This window comes from Patagioenas fasciata, chromosome 4 (genome assembly GCF_037038585.1).
Source record: "Patagioenas fasciata isolate bPatFas1 chromosome 4, bPatFas1.hap1, whole genome shotgun sequence".
NCBI lineage: Eukaryota > Metazoa > Chordata > Aves > Columbiformes > Columbidae > Patagioenas > Patagioenas fasciata.
In genome coordinates this window covers 16,607,980-16,627,100 of record NC_092523.1, presented here as the reverse complement: position 1 = coordinate 16,627,100, position 19,121 = coordinate 16,607,980, and the positions used below count along the sequence as shown (strand labels likewise).

Below are 19,121 nucleotides of genomic sequence, written 5' to 3'. Positions count from 1 at the left end.
ATGAAGAATTTTATATATCTTGTGGATTGAACTATGGGCACTACTGATGGGAAGGACTGCAGCATGGCTACCTATATATCTCCTACTATCTGAGCATTTTTAGTGTGTACCTCAATATCTGCTAAAGTTTTATTTCTGGGTAATGGCACAAATGCGACTATTTACTTGAATATGACACATGCTTCATTTTTCAAAAACTTTTTCTTAGCATCTATGCACAGGAAGGCTATGCATTTACATTTATTTACACAGATTTCAGTATATGCATATTAGACATGCCTAAAATATCTGCATTTTTCTTTCACTGTATATACATGCATCACACTTAAACCCACACAGACACGTACACACATTCATTGTATAACAGTGACAACGAAAGTTCTTACTTTGTTGTACTACAGTGTTAGATTACACAAATATTCAGTACCTGCACTCCCTTTTTCACCTTTTTCTCCTTTCCTGCCATCTCTACCGTCTCTTCCTGGAAGACCAATGCGTCCGTGTGGTCCTGGGGTTCCCCTGGCTCCGGGGGGACCCGCAGGGCCTGGCAAACCAGGGATGCTACAGATATATCTAGTGTAGTAATTTTCTCCTTTGAACTGGCTTTGAAGAGGTTGTTCGCTTGTGTAGATGGCAAAACTTGTAATGTAAAGTAACACAAACATCCTTGGATCTGGAAAAAACACATACAAATAAGACTATGCATATTATGGCACTCTAATCACATGCAGATGGCTCTGAATGTGTTAATAAGTGTGACTGTGGTGCATTATGCACAGGTACAGGTGCAGAGATCAACATGAGACTTCTGCATTACAGGAATCGATGTAGGAGGCAAGGAGGAAAATCTGTCAGGTTGGACCTTTTTCTGATCACTGTATATGTTACCATATATCTTTCAAGTAGCCTATAGGCTGACATAGTTTAACTGGTGAATACCAGCTTTTTTTTTGACCAGATTTTGACACATTAAAAGAGAGTCTGGATTTTTCAATACAAAGTGCTTTGCTTGCATAGTTTATTTTGTCTCTGGGACCTGTGTAAGCTTTACGGAGAAAAGCCCTCTTGCTGGAGGGAGTTATGTCTGTGCTAGGAGCATCTGCCTGTAGGAGCAGTCTCTTCCAGTGAGGAGAGAAGTTCCTCCTTCATTTTATTTTGAATTTTGCCCTTATGGTTGCAGATGAATCTCCAGCCTGAATGACAGCACCAGAAACTTGCTGAGTCTGCAGAAAGGATACCAGTAAGAGAGCTACAGCTTCAGTGCCTGGTTGGAAACCCTGATAAGCACTTCATCCTAATCAGTCAGGTGGAATCCAGGCAGCTGCCCTGCGGGGAACAGGTAGAGTGTGAATAGGCTGCTAACAGTTGGCTTTTTTAAGCGTGGCTTGAACTGTCATATGAAATGAACTGTGTGGTAATGTCGTGCAAGAAAATTGTTTAAAGCTTTATATACAATATTTTGATGTTTTCATAAACAATTGAATGAATGCAAATTGGATTTCTCTATTCCAATATATACTAGGAGTCTAAAGAAAAAGCACTGTACAAACATGCTGAGGAGTTGCAGTACCTGATGCACAAAGTTGTCTTAATTTAGTGTTGCATGAACAGAGTCAGTCATGGGTCAGGTGGGATTTTACAAGTCGTTTTTTCTAGTTCCCTTGATGGCTTCTCAGAAGACTTGTGTGGGGTTTTTTGTTGGAGTTGTCCATTCCTTCAGAGCTGATTTACAGCACTTGAGGAAATCAGAGTCCACTGGTTTCTGTGGGGAGAAAAAAAAGAAATGGAGTGGGGGATTAATAAAAATGTCTGTGTGAAATACCTTCTGCCTTTTTTTACAGTGAAACTTAGATTCATTCTCAAACTCAGAGTTAAAGAAGTTGCCAAGTGAATTCATCTAGAAATCATTGTTTTCATTCTCTGTGAAACCAATCCGCATTGACTGATTGATTTAAAAACTCAAACTGTTACGTTTATTTGTAGTGCATGACATTTCAACTGGTATATGGCAGGTCAAATCTATTCATGAGGGAAAAAGATCAGCATGTACACATACACTTACAGTCTTTATGAAGAACCTTTTCTGTTTTACAGAATAGAAAATTAGAAACTATTGATATCAATGGCAATGCAGGGAAAAAAAGCATGAAAATATTGTGGTTAGAAGCAATGCTCAAAAATTCTCTTCAGTGATGTATATTCTGCTTTTCAAATTAAGCATCTTGTATCAAATTGGCAGAAACCAAACTATTAATTCTGCTGTCATTTGATAAAGCCTTACACTGCAGGCACAACAGCCTCCAAGAGTGGATTAACATATGAATGCTGAACATTACAGCAGAGCAGAAACGATAACTCCAAGGTAGTAGTTAGCTGCAAGCATGAACCTCACAGCAACGTTTGCTCTGATGTACTCCTGAGTGTGCCCAAATAAAGCTCGTGGATTTTCACAGGACTTAAATCAAGGACAACAAAGCTCTCTGCAGAAGAACAGCTTTAACCAGTTAGCCAGGAGGGAGCAGCTTGGAGGGAGTTCATGCCTGTGTATGCATTTTACACAAAGCTGATGGATAAGAAGCAGACACGACCTAAGGATCAAGGACTGGAACGAAAACTGCCCTTTGCCAGATGAAAGTCTGAATCAGTAGGCTAGATGTTCCCACACTGTGTTGCACATAAGCCAAGGAAAAACAATCTCAACAACTGCTGGTTTTGCCTATGTCCAGAATCTTGTACAAATCAGAGTAAGAGCCTTCACACAGCTGCTGCTGTCACTGGCTGGCCAGTAACTTAGTGATGCATGAAGCCGTCTTCAGCTCCCAGACCTCCCCTGCTGTTCTTCTCCTGTGCCTACAGGAAATTAATTAGTCTGAGACGTGCGTTTCTGCTAAGACCATGGGAAAAAAGTTTTGGGAAGGTGAGGAAAACAGGGTTGTTGAGATAGGGATGTACCTTAGATGGCTGGGGTGTTGTGGTTGGAGAAACAATTTGGCAAGGAGAAAGCATAGGGGGAATATGTGGAGTCTTCAGCTATGGGATGCGGGTCTTAAGGAATGACGTGGCTATGAAACAGAATGATGAGACTGCAGGAAGAGGAACAGAGCTGGGACTGGGAGGAAATGGTGATAATATTCAGGTGATGATGTTTACAGTCCTGAATTTAGACTTGGGGGGAATACAGAAGGCTGCTTCCAACAGTGAAACTTGGGAAACCATACTTTAGGCCACAGAATCAGGACTTCTCGTGACCTTTGACTCCAGACTCTTGCATTTCTTCCAGCAGTGAAATACTCGATCACAGAGAGTTAACTGTTAGGCGGAAAGTGAGTCATAAATAACACTTTCATCATGGCTTCTGTTTGTCCTTTTTAAAGATACAAACTTTTGTCCATAAACTGGGCTAGGAAACAATGTCATTTATATAAGCCAAATAATTTTTCTTCAGGGAAAATCAACATTTGAGGAGTTAATTCTTTTTTCCAAATATTGAAAGCCAGAACAAGCACATGATATTCTTGTTCACAACAATAACAATAATCTTCTTCAAAACCATCGCCAAAATAATAATGAGAATGTGAACACAGGATTAGAATAACGTTATTCCAAGTTTAGAAAATAGAATTTCAATAGGTTCCAAATCCACTAGGTAGAGCAAGAGTGCACGCCAAGTCATTCACTGAAAGACAATGGACAGGCTGATCAGTTCTAATATGCAATGATTTCTGAAACAGCTTTTCTAAGTGAGAGGGGCAGATCCATTTGTTCTGTCACTTTTCATATTGCACAAGCAGCATAATCACTGCCCTTGTGCACAAACCCAAAAGACCATCTGATTCATTTGATATTGGAAAAATACTAAGAAGGCTATTCTGGACCTAAGACCTTGCTGCAGTTAGGGTGACAGATGTAAAGAATCAAAAGCAACATCAAAAGGAGCATGGCCAGCAGGTCAAGGGAGGTGATTCTGCCCCTCTACTCTGCTCTGGTGAGACCCTATCCAGCTCTGGAACCCTCAGCACAAGAAAGACATGGACTGAAGAGGGTCCGGAGGAGGCCACAAAAATGATCAGAGGGATGGAACACCTCTCCTATGAGGACAGACTGAGAGAGTTGTGGTTGTTCAGCCTGGAAAAAAGATGAGAAGAGAAAAGAGAAGAGAAGAGAAGAGAAGAGAAGAGAAGAGAAGAGAAGAGAAGAGAAGAGAAGAGAAGAGAAGAGAAGAGAAGAGAAGAGAAGAGAAGAGAAGAGGAAGAGAAGAGGAAGAGAAGAGAAGAGAAAAGAGAGGAGAGGAGAGGAGAGGAGAGGAGAGGAGAGGAGAGGAGAGGAGAGGAGAGGAGAGGAGAGGAGAGGAGAGGAGAGGAGAGGAGAGGAGAGGAGAGGAGAGGAGAGGAGAAGAAGGAGAGGGGAGGGGAGGGGAGGGGAGGAGAGGGGAGGGGAGGGGAGGAGAGGAGAGGAGAGGAGAGGGGAGGGGAGGGGAGGGGAGGGGAGGGGAGGGGAGGAGAGGAGAGGAGAGGAGAGGAGAGGAGAGGAGAGGAGAGGAGAGGAGAGGAGAGGAGAGGAGAGGAGAGGAGAGGAGAGGAGAGGAGAGGAGAGGAGAGGAGAGGAGAGGAGAGGAGAGGAGAGGAGAGGAGAGGGCGAGGCGAGGCGAGGAGAGGAAAAGGCTCCAGGGAGACCTTATTGCAGCCTTTCAGTACTTAAAGGGTGCCTGTGAGAAAGATGGGGACAGACTTTTTAGCAAGGCCTCTTTTGACAGTACAAGGGGTAATGGTTTTAAACTAAAAGAAGGAAGATCCACATTAGATATAAGGAAGAAATTTTTTGCAATGATGGTGGTGAAACATTGGAATAGGTTACCCAGAGAGGTGGTAGATGCCCCATCCCTGGAGACTTTCAAATCCAGGCTGGATGAGGCTCTGAGCAACCTGATCTAGTTGAAGATGTCCCTCCTAATGGCAGCAGGGTTGGACTAGATGAGCTTTGAAAGTCCCTTCTAACCCAAACCATTCTATGATTCTGTGATCTACCTTGAGAAGATACTCTGTACGTTACATTCTCATCAAAGCTAGGTGCTAGGCAGAGGGTCTTTAAGATGACGCATTTAGGAAATATCACTTCATTAACAATATACTCAGATGATGTCATTAACTTTTTTTTTAAGATTAGGAATTAAGGGATTGTACCAAATTCCCAGTTTTGAGACTTCCTGGTGTATGATCTAATCTTCCTCTCTTGTCCAGCTATGCAGGTCTTCACTCTAAAATTCACTAATGGGCATTGTTTTGAAGCAATCCTTGATTTCCCATAAATCTGTTGTAAATAAAAACTGTGTCTAAAGCCAATAATTATTAGTCACAAGTTATCCTGGCTGTGTTCCTACTTTTGTCTTTCCTTGCTAGCTTTGAATTCACTTCCAATATATATGCACAGCTATTTGAGGAGGAGAAGATGTCTTTCAGCTTTCATGTGCAAAAAGATATAGATGTGAAGTCATGATGTTCCTGGGCCTTTCCTGTTTGCCATTCCTTTTTGGCTTAGTGATGCAGAACAAGATAGCCTATACATCCTCTGGCTCTCCAACAGCCAACGCCCATACTGCCTCACATTGCTACCATGCATCCCTACTGTAAGATGTACAGACCTTCCCCAGCTCTTCCATCCAGGAGAGCTGTGGTAGGAGAAACAAGGTGGAGAAGGAGGTTATAAGTCATGATGAGAAGCAGAGAGAAACACCCTCAACAATTAGCTTGAAATCTCACTAGCTATGCCTGTCTTTTCCCTCAAAAACATGATCCACAAAAATCAGTTGTGTCCACATGGCTGAAGAGTCCAAACCTGCCATTCAATTTGCCACCACCACTGACGTTTCTACAAAGCCTCAGAAAGAGTGGCTTGCAGATTAGCACACCGTGTTCTGCAGTTTCTTTGCACTGTACAATTTTTATGCTGTTTAAATACAAGTCTTAATTATGGATTTTTTTCTCAGGTATATTTTGTTGATCATTCACCTTCAGTTGGGCACAGATCTATGCATCTCCAAGCTTGTTTTGTGTTATGGGGTCTATGCTGGACATCCAGAGCTCCACCTGTGAGACCCTGCCTTACTCTAATGAATCAAGACCACAGCTGGCCACCACCACACTCCTTGGGTTAGCTACACAATCCAGCAATCTTCACATGGCTTTTCATTGTCTTTATTTCCCTTGTGTAAGACGGGCAGAGTGACCTGACACTTTTGATTCCCAGTCCCAGAATGGCTGCTGGTGCCCAAAGGGATCGATCAGGCAGGAGGAAGAAACATTAACTAAGTATTTCTGAGAAAACAATCCTGAAAGGTCTTGTTAGCAATGCTGACATTTAACGATCTCACTTGATTAAGTTTGTATTCACTCATGTTTGAACAGTCTCCTTCACGACTCTGTTGAATGCAGTCAGATTCTTGAACCACGTCTCAAACCTTCTTGAAAAATAGAGCACTTATAATAAGGACCAGAAGTTCAACATGTTTGATATTCAAAATATCAAAGGAGTAGAAGTCCTTTTATTTCTCAGTGTTTGACTTGAAACATAGTGTCTCTGGTTCCAGCCATTCCCATTATTTGGAAGGTTGTTTTTACTAAAAATGCCCTAGAAGCTGGTCAAGGCATGTATCAGTGAGACAGTCAGACTCAGATGGGAGGAATTTTAACATGAGAGCTGGCAGGTGAAGCAGTTTCACTGCCAGCTGTACCAGAACACACAAATAAGTGAAATCTGACAGAATTTGTCCTGACAGAGAGCTGAGAAGCTAGGTCAGTTACTTACAGTTGGCGACTAACAGGGAGTCAATAATATGTTTGCTTGCAAAATAGTGACAAATGGGCACTGGAAGACTCAGGGTACAAGTGTCTCTACATCTCAGGTACAGGCTTCTTTAAATAAAAGAGAGAGAGAGAGACAGGAGCCATGAATCACAACCTGTCTTCAGGTATGACCTACAATTTGCAGGGTTAGTTATGAATCTGAACTCCTTGCCAGGAGACTTTCCATCACCTATCTTAGATCATTCTGCTTTACCAGCCTTGTGATGACAGAAAAGAAACAGAAAACAGACTGGGAAAACTGTTTTGGATGCCATGGAAAGAGGTAAAACAGAGGGCATGAAAGGAAAATGTCAGACTGCAAGGCACGTGAGGACAAACAAGAACAGAAGTCATAGAGTATTGCCACAAGTCATAGGGGATGGACTTCTGCTGGCTTGTGCCTTGTGCTCTCTTGTGTTCACACATGGGCTTTGTGAGCAAAAGTTCATCCAGAGCCCCTATCATGAAAGCAATCTGTTTGCATAGGGGTGAATGATGGGGACCAACCAGCAAGGTGAGCTCAGGACACGGACAGAAGAACAACTCCGGGAAATTATCTGGGTTTCTGGCTGAATATGTTCTAGTCCTTGGGCATGTCTTCTCAGCCCCTGAAGGCAGATGTCATTTATTAGATCACAGACACCTCTGAAGATGGATTCTCCTTAACTCACTTGCTTCTTTGGCGACCACATATTGTACCAGGGAACAGTGTTCACCATTTAAAAAGACAATCGTACAAAGAAGAAAGCTTCCAGACCCTGAAAGGGGCACTCCTCCCCCAGCACATTGTTTTCTTCTGGAAGTTTGTCAAATTATATCACCCAGGCACTGTGCCTTTCTGAGAACCCTGCAGAAATGTAGGCATCCAGCCAGGGACTACATTCTACATCAAACTAAGCAAAGACGAAAGGAGCAATTTAAATGTTTGGGCAGGACTAAACTGGTTGATTTACCCTGAAGCAAGTTGGGGAAGGCTCCCGCAAACTTCTCTGCCAGAGGAGCAGTGGAGGCTGTGAGCTGGGGCAGGGAGCAGCTGTGCTCAGCTGAGTGGCAACCTCTTGTCCATGTTCTGCTGTTCATGGAAGAGGATATCTGTCCAAGGCTTGACACAAGTAAATTTTTTCACACTGCAAACACTCATGGTTAAGTTAGCAATATTTTTAAGTGTACAAAGGGTCTCTCAGCACTGCTGTTGCAATGCAGCAAGCTATTAGCTTTTCCAAGAAGGGATCTGGAAATTAAGGCTACATGGGCAAATCCCCAGCTAGAAATGGTTTGCTAAACATTGTGGTCCCTTCAGTCCAGGTGATATTGCAAACAGTCCTAAACATAGCAGGGAGTGAAAAGGTAGGATAAAGTATAAATTTACTGAATTCAATATTTGGATAAGTATGCATGTCTGACAAGACTGGAGAACTAATTAGTTTTTATTTATATGACAGTTAAAACATGGAAGGCATTGTGAAAGCCCTATAGTATGAATTTCATTATCTTAAAACACTCTGAAATTTATTACTGAGAGTTTATATACTACAGCATAAAACCAGGAATTTCTGAAGTGCTCCGTGTTAGCCAAGCTCTGCTCCCAGGAATGGCAGAACTGCACAACAGAGCTCAGATAATACCAGTCCTGAAAAAAACTCACTACAGCTCCCAGGTTCCTGCTTGAGAACCTTCAAAAGATAACTGCGGAATTGTACATTTGAAAACAGACTTAGAAAATCAGCATTCTGGAATTAAATATTCCTGGGTAAAAAATAACTGTGGTGCTAAGACCTTTGGGCTGAATTTACAAAAGTTCCTGTAAGTTCCAACTTTTACATATTACTTTAACACAGAGAAAAATTCATCCTGAGGGAAACTGGGCGCCTGAGTCCAAATGAAAGAACCATAAAACCAGTGACATACCAACTGGAGCATGCCTTAGCTTGGAGTTTCTGAAGAAGGTCTCTTCAGGCATGTCTGCAGGAGCAGTGTTGTGCAACACTGGTACCCAGGACAGCAATGTGAGACACAGGCTCTGCACGCCTGACGTGGCTCCATGCCCAAGCAGCCTGTGGCTGTGCAGATACTGCTTGCTTTCTTGCAGGTCTGTGTCCACAGGGCACTGCACTATCCACTGCCCAGAGACAGCTGCAAGGTCTCCATCTTCTGACCCTTGGTACACCCTTCAGTATCCTTGAAGCCAAAGTGTCCAACTTAAGGTAGAGGTTGCGACTATGAAGCTGAATCTCACAGAGGTGTGAGTCTCAGGAGGCTGTCTCTCATTGACACAAATGATAAATGCGTGTAAAAGCTTAAGCCTTGCTGCAAATAAGTGGGGCTTGAATTTCTGAAAGCCCAAGGTGTTTTGAAAATGGTACAAGAGCTTTGAAGCCTCAGATGCTTTTCAAAATGCCACCCACGTTAACATGTGTCCCCAGCCTCTGGGACTTCAAAGCTCTCATGTCAACCCCGGTGGCCTCCTTCATGCTGGTGCTCTAACTAGTCAGTACAGGAGATAAAATTCTGGCCTCAAAATCAGCATACTTTCCTGACTGTGGCTGCTCTGAGAAAAATCCTGTTCTTGTAGAGTGAGCCTACCTCAAAGTTATTACTTCAACAGTATTACTTCTATATTTATACTGGAATAGAAAAAGGAGAATTTGGCCTGGTTTAGTCACATGTGTCATTGTTATGGTTAATGTCAAAGTCAGGAGATTGGAGCCAGGAAGATATAAAAATAGAATGAAATTTATGTAATGTCTGCTTTTGGGTAATAGCACGTTTTTTGAGTATGCTCCTTCCTGATTAAATCAAACCTTTAAATAACAACTTGATTTTCAGTGAGGTAGACCTCTTTGTGAGACTGAAGAACATGCACATTAGAAAGACAGCTGTAAACAGTTTGGAGCTGTAAAATAAAATTCCATCTAAATTACGTATGGTATCTTCTTATTGTAACAAAGACTTGTGTTTCCATACAAGAGCAAAAGGAATAAAGCTTCCTGCCTCCCATCAGGCTTCACAGGAACACCAGTTCAACCCAAGCCCACCCTGTTGGCACGCAGCAATCACACAGGACCTGCATTTCTAGTCAATGAGCCTGGTGTTCTACAACTGCACATCTTGTGGAGGTGTTTGATGGGCAAGGGTGGGCTAATCCCTGGGGCTGGGAGGGATGGAGCTCCGCACAGGGTGGTAGGACAGAATCTCACCAGCCCACCCCACCACCCCTGGAGGGACCAGGGCAGCCTGGAGGCACCCCCATCATCGGAGGCCAGACCAGGATGTCAGCCTGTGGGTGGGGGTCAGCTGGGCTGAAATGAGGTCCTGGACTGTGGGCAGGGTGGTGGGACACCCCAGGAGAGGTTGGCAGAGACAGTCAGGGATGTCAGTGCCCTCGTGGCTCTGGCAGTTTGTACTTATTCAAAGTGAACTCAGTCTGGCAACACGAGTCCAATCTACACATGTGGAAATAACAATTTTCAGCACAAGGAATTCAAAGGTCTGTTTAATTCCATATGGATCCTTCCCCATCTCCCCGCTGCAACACCCTCTGAGCCACACAGCCAACTCGTGTCCTTCAGGATTTGCTCTTGCTTTTATCACTTTCCAGATGAGAACCATTTCTATGGTGGACTGTTTGGACTTGTAGGGCCTTAGTCTGAGTTTTTTTCTTCTTCCTTCTTTTTTTTTTATTATTATTTTTTTAAATACATTAATTGCTATTTATTGTGAAGATGTAAGTGTCCAAATTGCGTATTTAAAGAAATGTTTGTATTGTTCTTACAACACATTGAAAAATCAGAAATCTATTGTAAGAGCTGTTTCTTACTGAACTAACAATGACACTAATCTTTTTTCCTCTGTATTTCTAACTTGGACATTTCAGCAGGCAGGCGGCTTTAAATTTCCAAGAAATAAAGTACTCTCTTATTTTACTTTTTTTTTTTTTAATAATTTGTACACACCGTGAAAGTAAAAAACTTACACTGCTGTATAGAGCTCTGGAGAGTTTATGAAGCTGTTTTGCTAACTGCTATAGCCTACTATATATCCTAATTGCAATATATCCTAACAAGTCTTTAAAAACAGTGTAACAAGCATAAGGTGTTGAGAAGAGGAGAGAAGGAAAGAGGAGAGGTGAGAGAAGAGCTTAATCTTCTTTTCTTGATACGAATTTGTCTGACACAAATTCACTTAGAAGAATGACAGTTTTTCCTATGATATGATAACTTCAATTTGTTACACATAATCGTATGTCAGTCTGATTCTGTACATACTGAAATGCAAATCTCTCTCTTATTAGTGGTGTTTGATCAGATTCACAGAGAGAAAAGAAAAAGACCAGAACACAGAGTTTTTTCTTCAGGACATCTGATTTCTATTCCTTGATCAGAAATGTCTGTTCCATGGCAGCTATTTAATCGTACATGCTTCTGTTTCTTCATCAGTAAAAAACCAACATTAATAATATCAGGGATAATACTGCTCTGCTGATGTAAAAGCATGTTATTTCAAAAACACTTTTCAGATTCTGCTTTTCTTAAGTAATTGTGAACTGCCATTTCATATTTCAAACCAACTCTCTCATGGGAAATTAAAATGGATGGAGTCCACATAATTCCTGCAGTTTTTTTAGTACAGTGCAGATGAGGTCTAGTGTCTGGTAACTGATCATTTCTAACTGTGTAACAGAGCATCAGCCATGCTCCTGCTTATCATTAACAACAAAATTTGAGCCTCATGTAGTTGGGCACAGCTCTATTGAAACCATGTGCCTTGTATTTATATTGGGCCTTGAAGATGTTTTCTCACTTAAGTAATTACAACAATAATTTGCCTTTTATTTGAAATCCGTCCTATCTGGGAAGTGTTTGATTCCTTGGGTTCCTCCAGGGCATAGCATGAAGAAACTGCAGCCGTCAGTCAATTTGTCACTCTTCACTACAGTTTATGGGGTGCACCTGCAGCACAAACAGAGCCCAACGTAGTGATATGTGGTAGGTTATGCCAAAGTATGCATATTTCTTTTAAAAATAAGGGATTATGGATAACCCTCTTTGCAATTCCATAGCCAGTGAATGTGACTTTGCCTTATTGTAATATCTAGAGTTGCTCAGGCTTCTTATTCAAGTGTCTACTGATATAATTTACAATGATGACAATAAACTCAGTGTTATTTTACAGTTGCAATTCTATGGCAGCTGTCTGCCATGAGCCTTTTTGCATTTCAAACAGTAACCTTGATTTAAATTTATTTCATAAGAAATTCTGGCTAGTCTAAGACAAACGGTATGTCAGAATAACTTTGAGTGATCTGTCCCCTGGAAAATTCCTTACATAATTGTTAATACAAATAAAATATATTAAAAAAAAGAGTCATGCAAGGCTTAGAGCATATTAACTTCAAGTTTGCATCAGGGTAAAGGGTTTTGCAATTTCCACTTTAATGGAAATGTACAGAAATTCAGAATGTATTGACTTGCAAATAAAGTTGAAAATACATAAAACACGGAGAAGCTTTCTCTTGCCTTGATTAAAATGACCTTTCATTTCAGTGATAAAATTATTTAAGTTTTATGGCAGGGAATCAAGATATAAAATTGAAAAAAATTCTTACAGTTTAAAGTCTCTCAGATAAGTTCAGGCAGCTGGTTTTCCCACAGCCAAGGCATAATTTTGTAGCAGACAAGTGTGTATATGTGTGCACATGCTTGTGTGCATACATATGTATGTGTAGCTTTACCAGCTAAAGGGATCCTGTTCACACTTAGCTTTTCTTCAAGGCCCTGGAGTGTGGTGGATGCATTTTATGTCAAAGATAATATTAAAGAGTTTTTTTCTATTTAACTTTGACTGATGGAATTAATTTTCCTTACTACAGATCTGTTCTCTGATGGCCTGAATTAATGATGTACTGCGATTCATTTCTAGATGATAAACAGTAAGCTGGCATGTAACAAGCTGTTTTGTAGTTTTTATCTTTGTGATAGGTATCTTCATTGGGCACTGCAGAAAGTTCTATTTTGATATTTGTGATTTTGTTTATTGCTTAAAACACACATTATGTCTTGAACAGGATAAATGCAATTGAAAACTCTCCTGTGTTCAAACATCACATCTTTCCTGCTTAGAATTCTTCTTTTCTTTCTCTGAGATGCCGTGATTCCTTATGAGGCTTCTGTTTTTCCTCTGTCTTTGGGAAAGTTTAAATGTATGTATGTTCATATATATATGTAAACACATAGTAAAGTTAAAGAAAAAAAAAAAGTTTTATAAATTTATCAGCTCATGGGAGAGAATATTGAAACTCCTCTTTTGGAGATAATTTCATTGGCACAGCTTCTCTCTTACAGTTTGTATCTATTCTGCTTGTTTCCTTAATGCATGAAACAAGGTCTCTGCAGAGGTTCATAAGTCACTGCTGTTCCTTTTCCATACAATTAATTGATGTCCCAGTTTGTTCTCTTAGGGCAATTATGAAGTCATCCATAACAGTGATTTCATTATGTCTCTGTTTTGGGATCAATGTTACATATGAGTGACTCTGGTAAATACAACCAAAAGCCCTTTTAGCCCTGTACTCTGGCTCTCTGGCCACATCCTGTCTCTGGCCCTTGGTCTGCTCCCGAGGCTGTGGGAGCCCACAGCGATGCTTGCCGGGAGGTTGTGTTCCTGGTCTCAGCGGCTGAGGGCTTCTGAGCTGGAGATATTTTCTGAGTCTTTTTCTTTCTGTCAGCCCCACTGGATCCTTATCCATAAACTTGGAAGGAGTTTAAACTCTGGCTTTCCACAACATTCCTCGTAGAAAATTTGCTGGATTAATTATGCACAGAACACGTTTGTCTTGGTTAAACCTTTTTATCTCCCTTAAATCATTCATTAAACTGATAATTTCACTTGATTCCAGCTAATACTTGCATTATAAGAGGCAGTGCCTAATCTGGTCCTCAGGACATTACCTTCTCAGAAAAGTGGTAATGTTAGATTCCTTATGATTGCCATAAATATTTCCATGTTGAATATTTTTAATTCACAGTTACAAATTTTAGTGGTTACATGGTCCACTGTATTGTAAGGGCCATCTGCTCTTTCCCTGTAGTGTATAAACATTAGTAAGCAAGATTCTGAAAGATATACAAGATCAGTAGGTCCAGCAGCTTCATTGCTTTCATATTCTATCTTAAGGTCAGCATAAACCCATCATCTCCTAACAAAAATGCAGGAGTACAGCTGCAAAAATGCAGCTGCCTGAGATTGTGTTATCTGGCCTCTGCCAAAGACACACAACATGGGACAGAATCTCCTCGCTGTAGTGTTTGTCATTCTGCTAGACTTAAAAGCCAAGTAAAGTAGTAAAAAGTAAATATAATGTTTTCCAGGAGACATTGGTGGCTCTTAAAGAAAGAAGAAAAAACAAACTTTGCATTCATCAAAGCTACATAAACTCTCATGTGTTTGCTATGGACAGCTGAAAGGACAGTCTTCCAGATACTCTATAAATACTGCTTTCGTTGGCACACTTTTAAGAAAACAATCATGGTTTCTTAATACAGATGTGTGTCATTATTATTCAAAATAAAGTTTGTTTATTTGTCTGTTTTAACCACAGAATGTCAGATTATGCAGACTCTTGCTTTGCTCTCCATGAGTAGCCAACTGAACGCAGCGGTGTCACTGATGACCTCATGTCCTCAAAGCCATAATGCTGCCTAAATTATGGCGTGATGACATATGCCATTCCCTGTTGGGGTGGCTCTCCTCCTCCTCCTCCCCCTTCTCCTCCTCCTCCTCCTCCTCCTCTTCCTCCTTCACTTGCCAGCACAGAACTCCCTTCTCCTTGCTGAGCTGCTGATACTGCTGAGATCTCCTCCCAGCATCAGGAGTCCAAAATCTGTCCTGCTCCCAACATCCATATGAGGAAAAGACCGTTTTCCCCTTTGTTCCATGTCTATTGGGATGCGGATTTGTCTGGGTTTTCTCTTTAATTTTCAGACACTGAGGCTGGAGGTGATGGGGAAGGAGAGATGCAGCAGCATGCGAAGCCCAGCAGCTGCCAGGGCCATCCTTGTGCACCCCTGTATGTCCCTCCGGATTGTCACCATGTCTGCATGGGACAGAGAGCAAGGAGCACCTATCTGGAGTGCAGCATGGTGGCAGGGAGGTGACAGTGCGAAGGCTTGTCCCTACTGTGCAATGCTACAGCTGGCTGAGTTGAAAGATGGCTGGGAAAAGTCCTTAAATGGAAATCTCAGATGTAGAACTTGTTTTTCCTGCCAGAAGTCTGGCTGAAGTAGACCATTTGTTGTAGTGAATGTTCAAGCTGTGGGGAGCCCAGATGTCACTGTCATTTCTCCCTGTTTGGGGTCTATCTTCAGACCACGATAGGGATGCAGTATGCCAGCAGTTACAGAAAGGAACCTGTTGGAAGATCACAGGATGTAGGTTATAGCCCCAAGCCCTCATGCACTGCCATTGTCCACCCCCATTTGTGGACTTTTGAAGACTAGTCCTCTCTTTTGAACCCTGGAAACAGAGATGCTGTGCAGGTGGTACCACTTGTACAGAAGTAATTGCAGCTAAAACAGCCTCCTCTCCAGAGGCCCTCAACTGTGGAGAAAGGGCAGTGATGACTCACTGCCTATCAGCAAAAATAGTGGGTTTGGCAAAAACAAGGATCCCATTAAGTGAAGATGTTGTTCCCTATTGGAGTTTCATGTGTAAACTGTCGGGCTTCTTTTTTTCTATCGTTTTGTAAACCTTTCCTGTTTCTGCCCTGTTGCTGGGTGCCACAGGGAGGCCTGGGGAGAGCCAGGACAACTGCAGCTCTTTCTGAGCCCTAAATCACAAAGGCCTGGAGTTGGACAGGCAGCTGAGACACTGTGCGTGTAGCAAGCACATGGAAATGGTGCTGTTGCTATTTCAAAATGACTAATGGTTGGTAGCCTCTGGGTTTTACATGGCTTCGCTTTGATATCTCTGAAGGAAAAATGAATGTATCCAGAGAATTATGCAAGAGTTTGTGCAAGTCCCTCTGTGCTAAGCAAAACGAGAGTTCGTGCCCTCGCCTGGAGGAGCATCTGCTTTCCAAGAGCAGACAAGAGACAGACTCATCCGAGGAGCAGCAGGACATGGCTGAGCTCCTCAGCCTTCTCGCCTGCAACAGCAGCTAAAACCCACCGAGGGGGGAGGCCCGATGGAGGCTTTGTTCAGCATCCCTCTTGCCCATGAACTTGTACAGCTCTGGAATCCTGAACTCTCCCTGTCTGCTTATGTACATCCCTGTTTACCATCCTGGACTAGTCCAAATACCAGGAAAAGGCCAGGGGAACATCAAGTCCAATATAACTGTTTGATGAGTTATCAATCTATCCTCTCCATAAAGATAACCAAAATGGTATCAAGGGCATCTCTTCCTTCTGCTCATTACTTGTCCTTTGCTGTGGCCTGTCTGTCTGGAATAAAGCAACTCCAGCATATCGGGGTTTTAATGCTTGCAGTCTTCCCTGCTTCTTCTGATTTACTTTTACTGCAGCTTGTAAACCTTTGACACCTGTTTACAAATAGACAGCCTGGATAACATTAGCAAACATAAACAGTACTCTCCCTGAAAATCCTATTTTAAACAAAAATCCTATTTTTGTAAAGACCAATTTTATCTTCACCATCTGTAACTAGTTAAAATTCCAATTGTTTTTCTTAAAAAGGATTTTAACAACATATAGTAAGCATAAGGTAGATTAAAAGTAATCTAAATTGTAAGGTTTTATTAAGAGTTTAGAAAAAATCTATTAGAGACTTAGGTTATCTGCAGCCTCCAAATGGTGCTGAAAAAATGATGGTGCTCTCAGTTGTCATAGATGATTTTTTTCTTTGAATCTGTACAATATGTTTTTCTGACATTTATGCACAAACTTGCATTGGTTCACCTTCAAATAATTTGGTTAAATAAATGCCAGATCCTCAGTGGACGCCTTTATTGATCTGGAATCAGCCAATTTATTTTTATTTGGCCTAAGCTGGGATAAGAAGCTATATAAACCAAGGATATAGCCAGGCTTTTGCTGCAGAAATGTGTGTACCAATTTAAAAGCTAACTATCCCTCTGCAGTTTGTTCCTGCTGTTCTGCTGGCGCTCCCTTTCTCTGTAGATCAGCTGCTTCCACAGGCTGTTTAACCCATCCGACATGGCATCAAATCAAATGGGGAGCATTTTCCTGCTTTGCTATCCAGTACACCATGTAGGGGAATATAAGAGCCAGGTGGGTAACAGAGGGAAGGGCTCTGAGGGAGTAAATGGCTGAACGGGGCACAGTGCAGTGTAAACCATTCCTAGACTCCTTGGACCCACTGAAATCAGCCATTTCAGCTGAGGCACTGGGCTTTGCACGGCTGCGGGCGTGCGTTCCTCCCGCTGCCCTGTCTGTGCCTGTGGCCACCTTGGGTGGGAGGTCTCAGTAGGCAGCAACTTTGTAAAGTTCCTCATCAGAATTCATCAGACCTATTTGTCAAAAGTTTGAGATGCTAGCATGGCTGATACATCCTCCTTTCCTTCTGGCCACAGGGGCAGGTGAAAACAATTTTCATCCAGTGCCGTTGTTTACTAGGTGAATGGAAGCCAAAGCACTAAAAGTGTCCAGATGGGTGCTTGCGCTGGTCTAATTAAATCAGCTTTGAAATGTATCTTTAGGCTGTGGACAGATGTTCATTTTGTAGAGATCTGTGCCAGATGAAGATTACAAGCCACACCGCTGGAGGTTATTGTCCTCTCATCTCTGCTGGCAGAGCCCCTTTTGGGCTCAAAAAGGCTGCAGACATACATCTCAGGTGGTGATGGCTGGAGAGGCCACCAGCTGCCTGACCACACTGGCCTCCTTGGCACAGCACCACCACTGCTGGATGCTCCAGAGTGAACCTCCTGGCCTCTTCTGTCAAAATGGACCAGGTTGGCCTGTATGGGGGGAATACGAGAGCTCTTGTTTGCTCTGGTTCATTGTATCTGTCAAAGAGTGGGGAGCTCTAACTGGCCAGGGGACAATGCGAACATGGGACAAGCTTGGGTTGGCACAGCTGGCTCTGGAGAGACGGCCTGTCTGCAGCCTTCTTGTGCCAGGGTAGGAGCAGAAACCTGTCCTCCTGCTGAAGCCACATGGACAAGGAGTTTTGAACAGTGGCAGGGGACTCAACTGCGCTGGGCTGCTCACTTACCAAGGTCTCGGCATCGACTTGAGCTCAGGCCCTGGAGGGGTGATGAAGGATTGTCAAACCAGTCCAATCCAAACAACAAAGCTTGTCTCGTCAAGCTGTTGTATTTTTACAAAATGTGTTAATGTGTGTACAGACAAAGTATGACACAATGCTGACCAAGTCTGGGGAGCTGCTAGCTTCACTTGTCCAAAACTATCTTAGCAGATGGTTTTAAACTTTCAAAGTAACACTAAGGTCAACTGTGACAAGTTAACACGCTTTTCATCTCTTAAACCCTATCTGCATTGGAACTATCATATCCATTCACATGACAGTTCTTGGTTAAAATTAATTAGCTTTCAATACCTTACAAATACATCTGTGTGGCCATGACCTCAGCTGTTGAGCTGACCAGTTTTCAACTGTGCTACATTTATGGTTTGTCCTCATTGTTCAACAGTTACTTATCATTAAAGAAAGCAGGTAATGCTGTTTACACTGAAAAGCAGGAAAAATCTCACTATAGCTGATGGTGCTATCTGGCTTTCCTTAACTCTCCAAGCAAGTTTTTAATTAAGTGAAAGTAATGCAGTCCTTCCTTACTGCCCTTGCTAGGGGAGTACGTCTTTTGATCGCACTTCTAGAGATCATGGTTACATGCAGGAATAAGTCCCTACCTACGTTTCTCGAGAAGTGGACCAAAAAGTGGCTGAAAATAACTCCAAGTCCAAGCCCCCATCCTGAGGTCCCACAGTGTTTGTCCTCCCAGCAGGGAGCGGGGCTTAGCCTGGCGGAGCAGCCAGTGTTCGGCTGGTACGTCGTGTCACAGGGCAGGACCTGTCATGGCTGTGCACAGCTGTAAGAAATCGCTGATTCATGGATCTCTTTGCAGAAAATAGAGGTTTTGGTGCCTGTTTGCTTCTCATGAGAATAAGAAGGAAATCTGGGGCACCGTGGTCACCCCCATTCTCCAAGGCACCCTGTCATGTCCATCTCCTCAGGAAAAAAAAGACTAATCTTCTGCCTATACAACCTGCTATTACTTATTAGTTGTTTCATCTATCCTCACAGTTTCCTTCACACCCTCCAAGCAGCGAAGAAACTATCTTC

The 19,121-nt window shown here is 42.4% G+C and overlaps 1 protein-coding gene across 2 annotated transcripts in view; it reads right to left on the bottom strand.

The window, feature by feature from the left end:
* C1QTNF7 (C1q and TNF related 7) overlaps positions 1-19,121 on the bottom strand; it is a 51,937-nt gene that overhangs the window by 1,244 nt on the left and 31,572 nt on the right. For both annotated transcript variants that reach the window (XM_065837010.2, XM_065837009.2), the window contains exons 2-3: positions 1,571-1,762; positions 428-673 (exon numbers count right to left, since the gene is read on the bottom strand). In XM_065837010.2, the coding sequence (XP_065693082.1) occupies positions 428-665 (238 nt within the window). In that variant the 5' untranslated portion in view covers positions 666-673; positions 1,571-1,762. The remainder of the gene's footprint in view (positions 1-427; positions 674-1,570; positions 1,763-19,121) is intronic.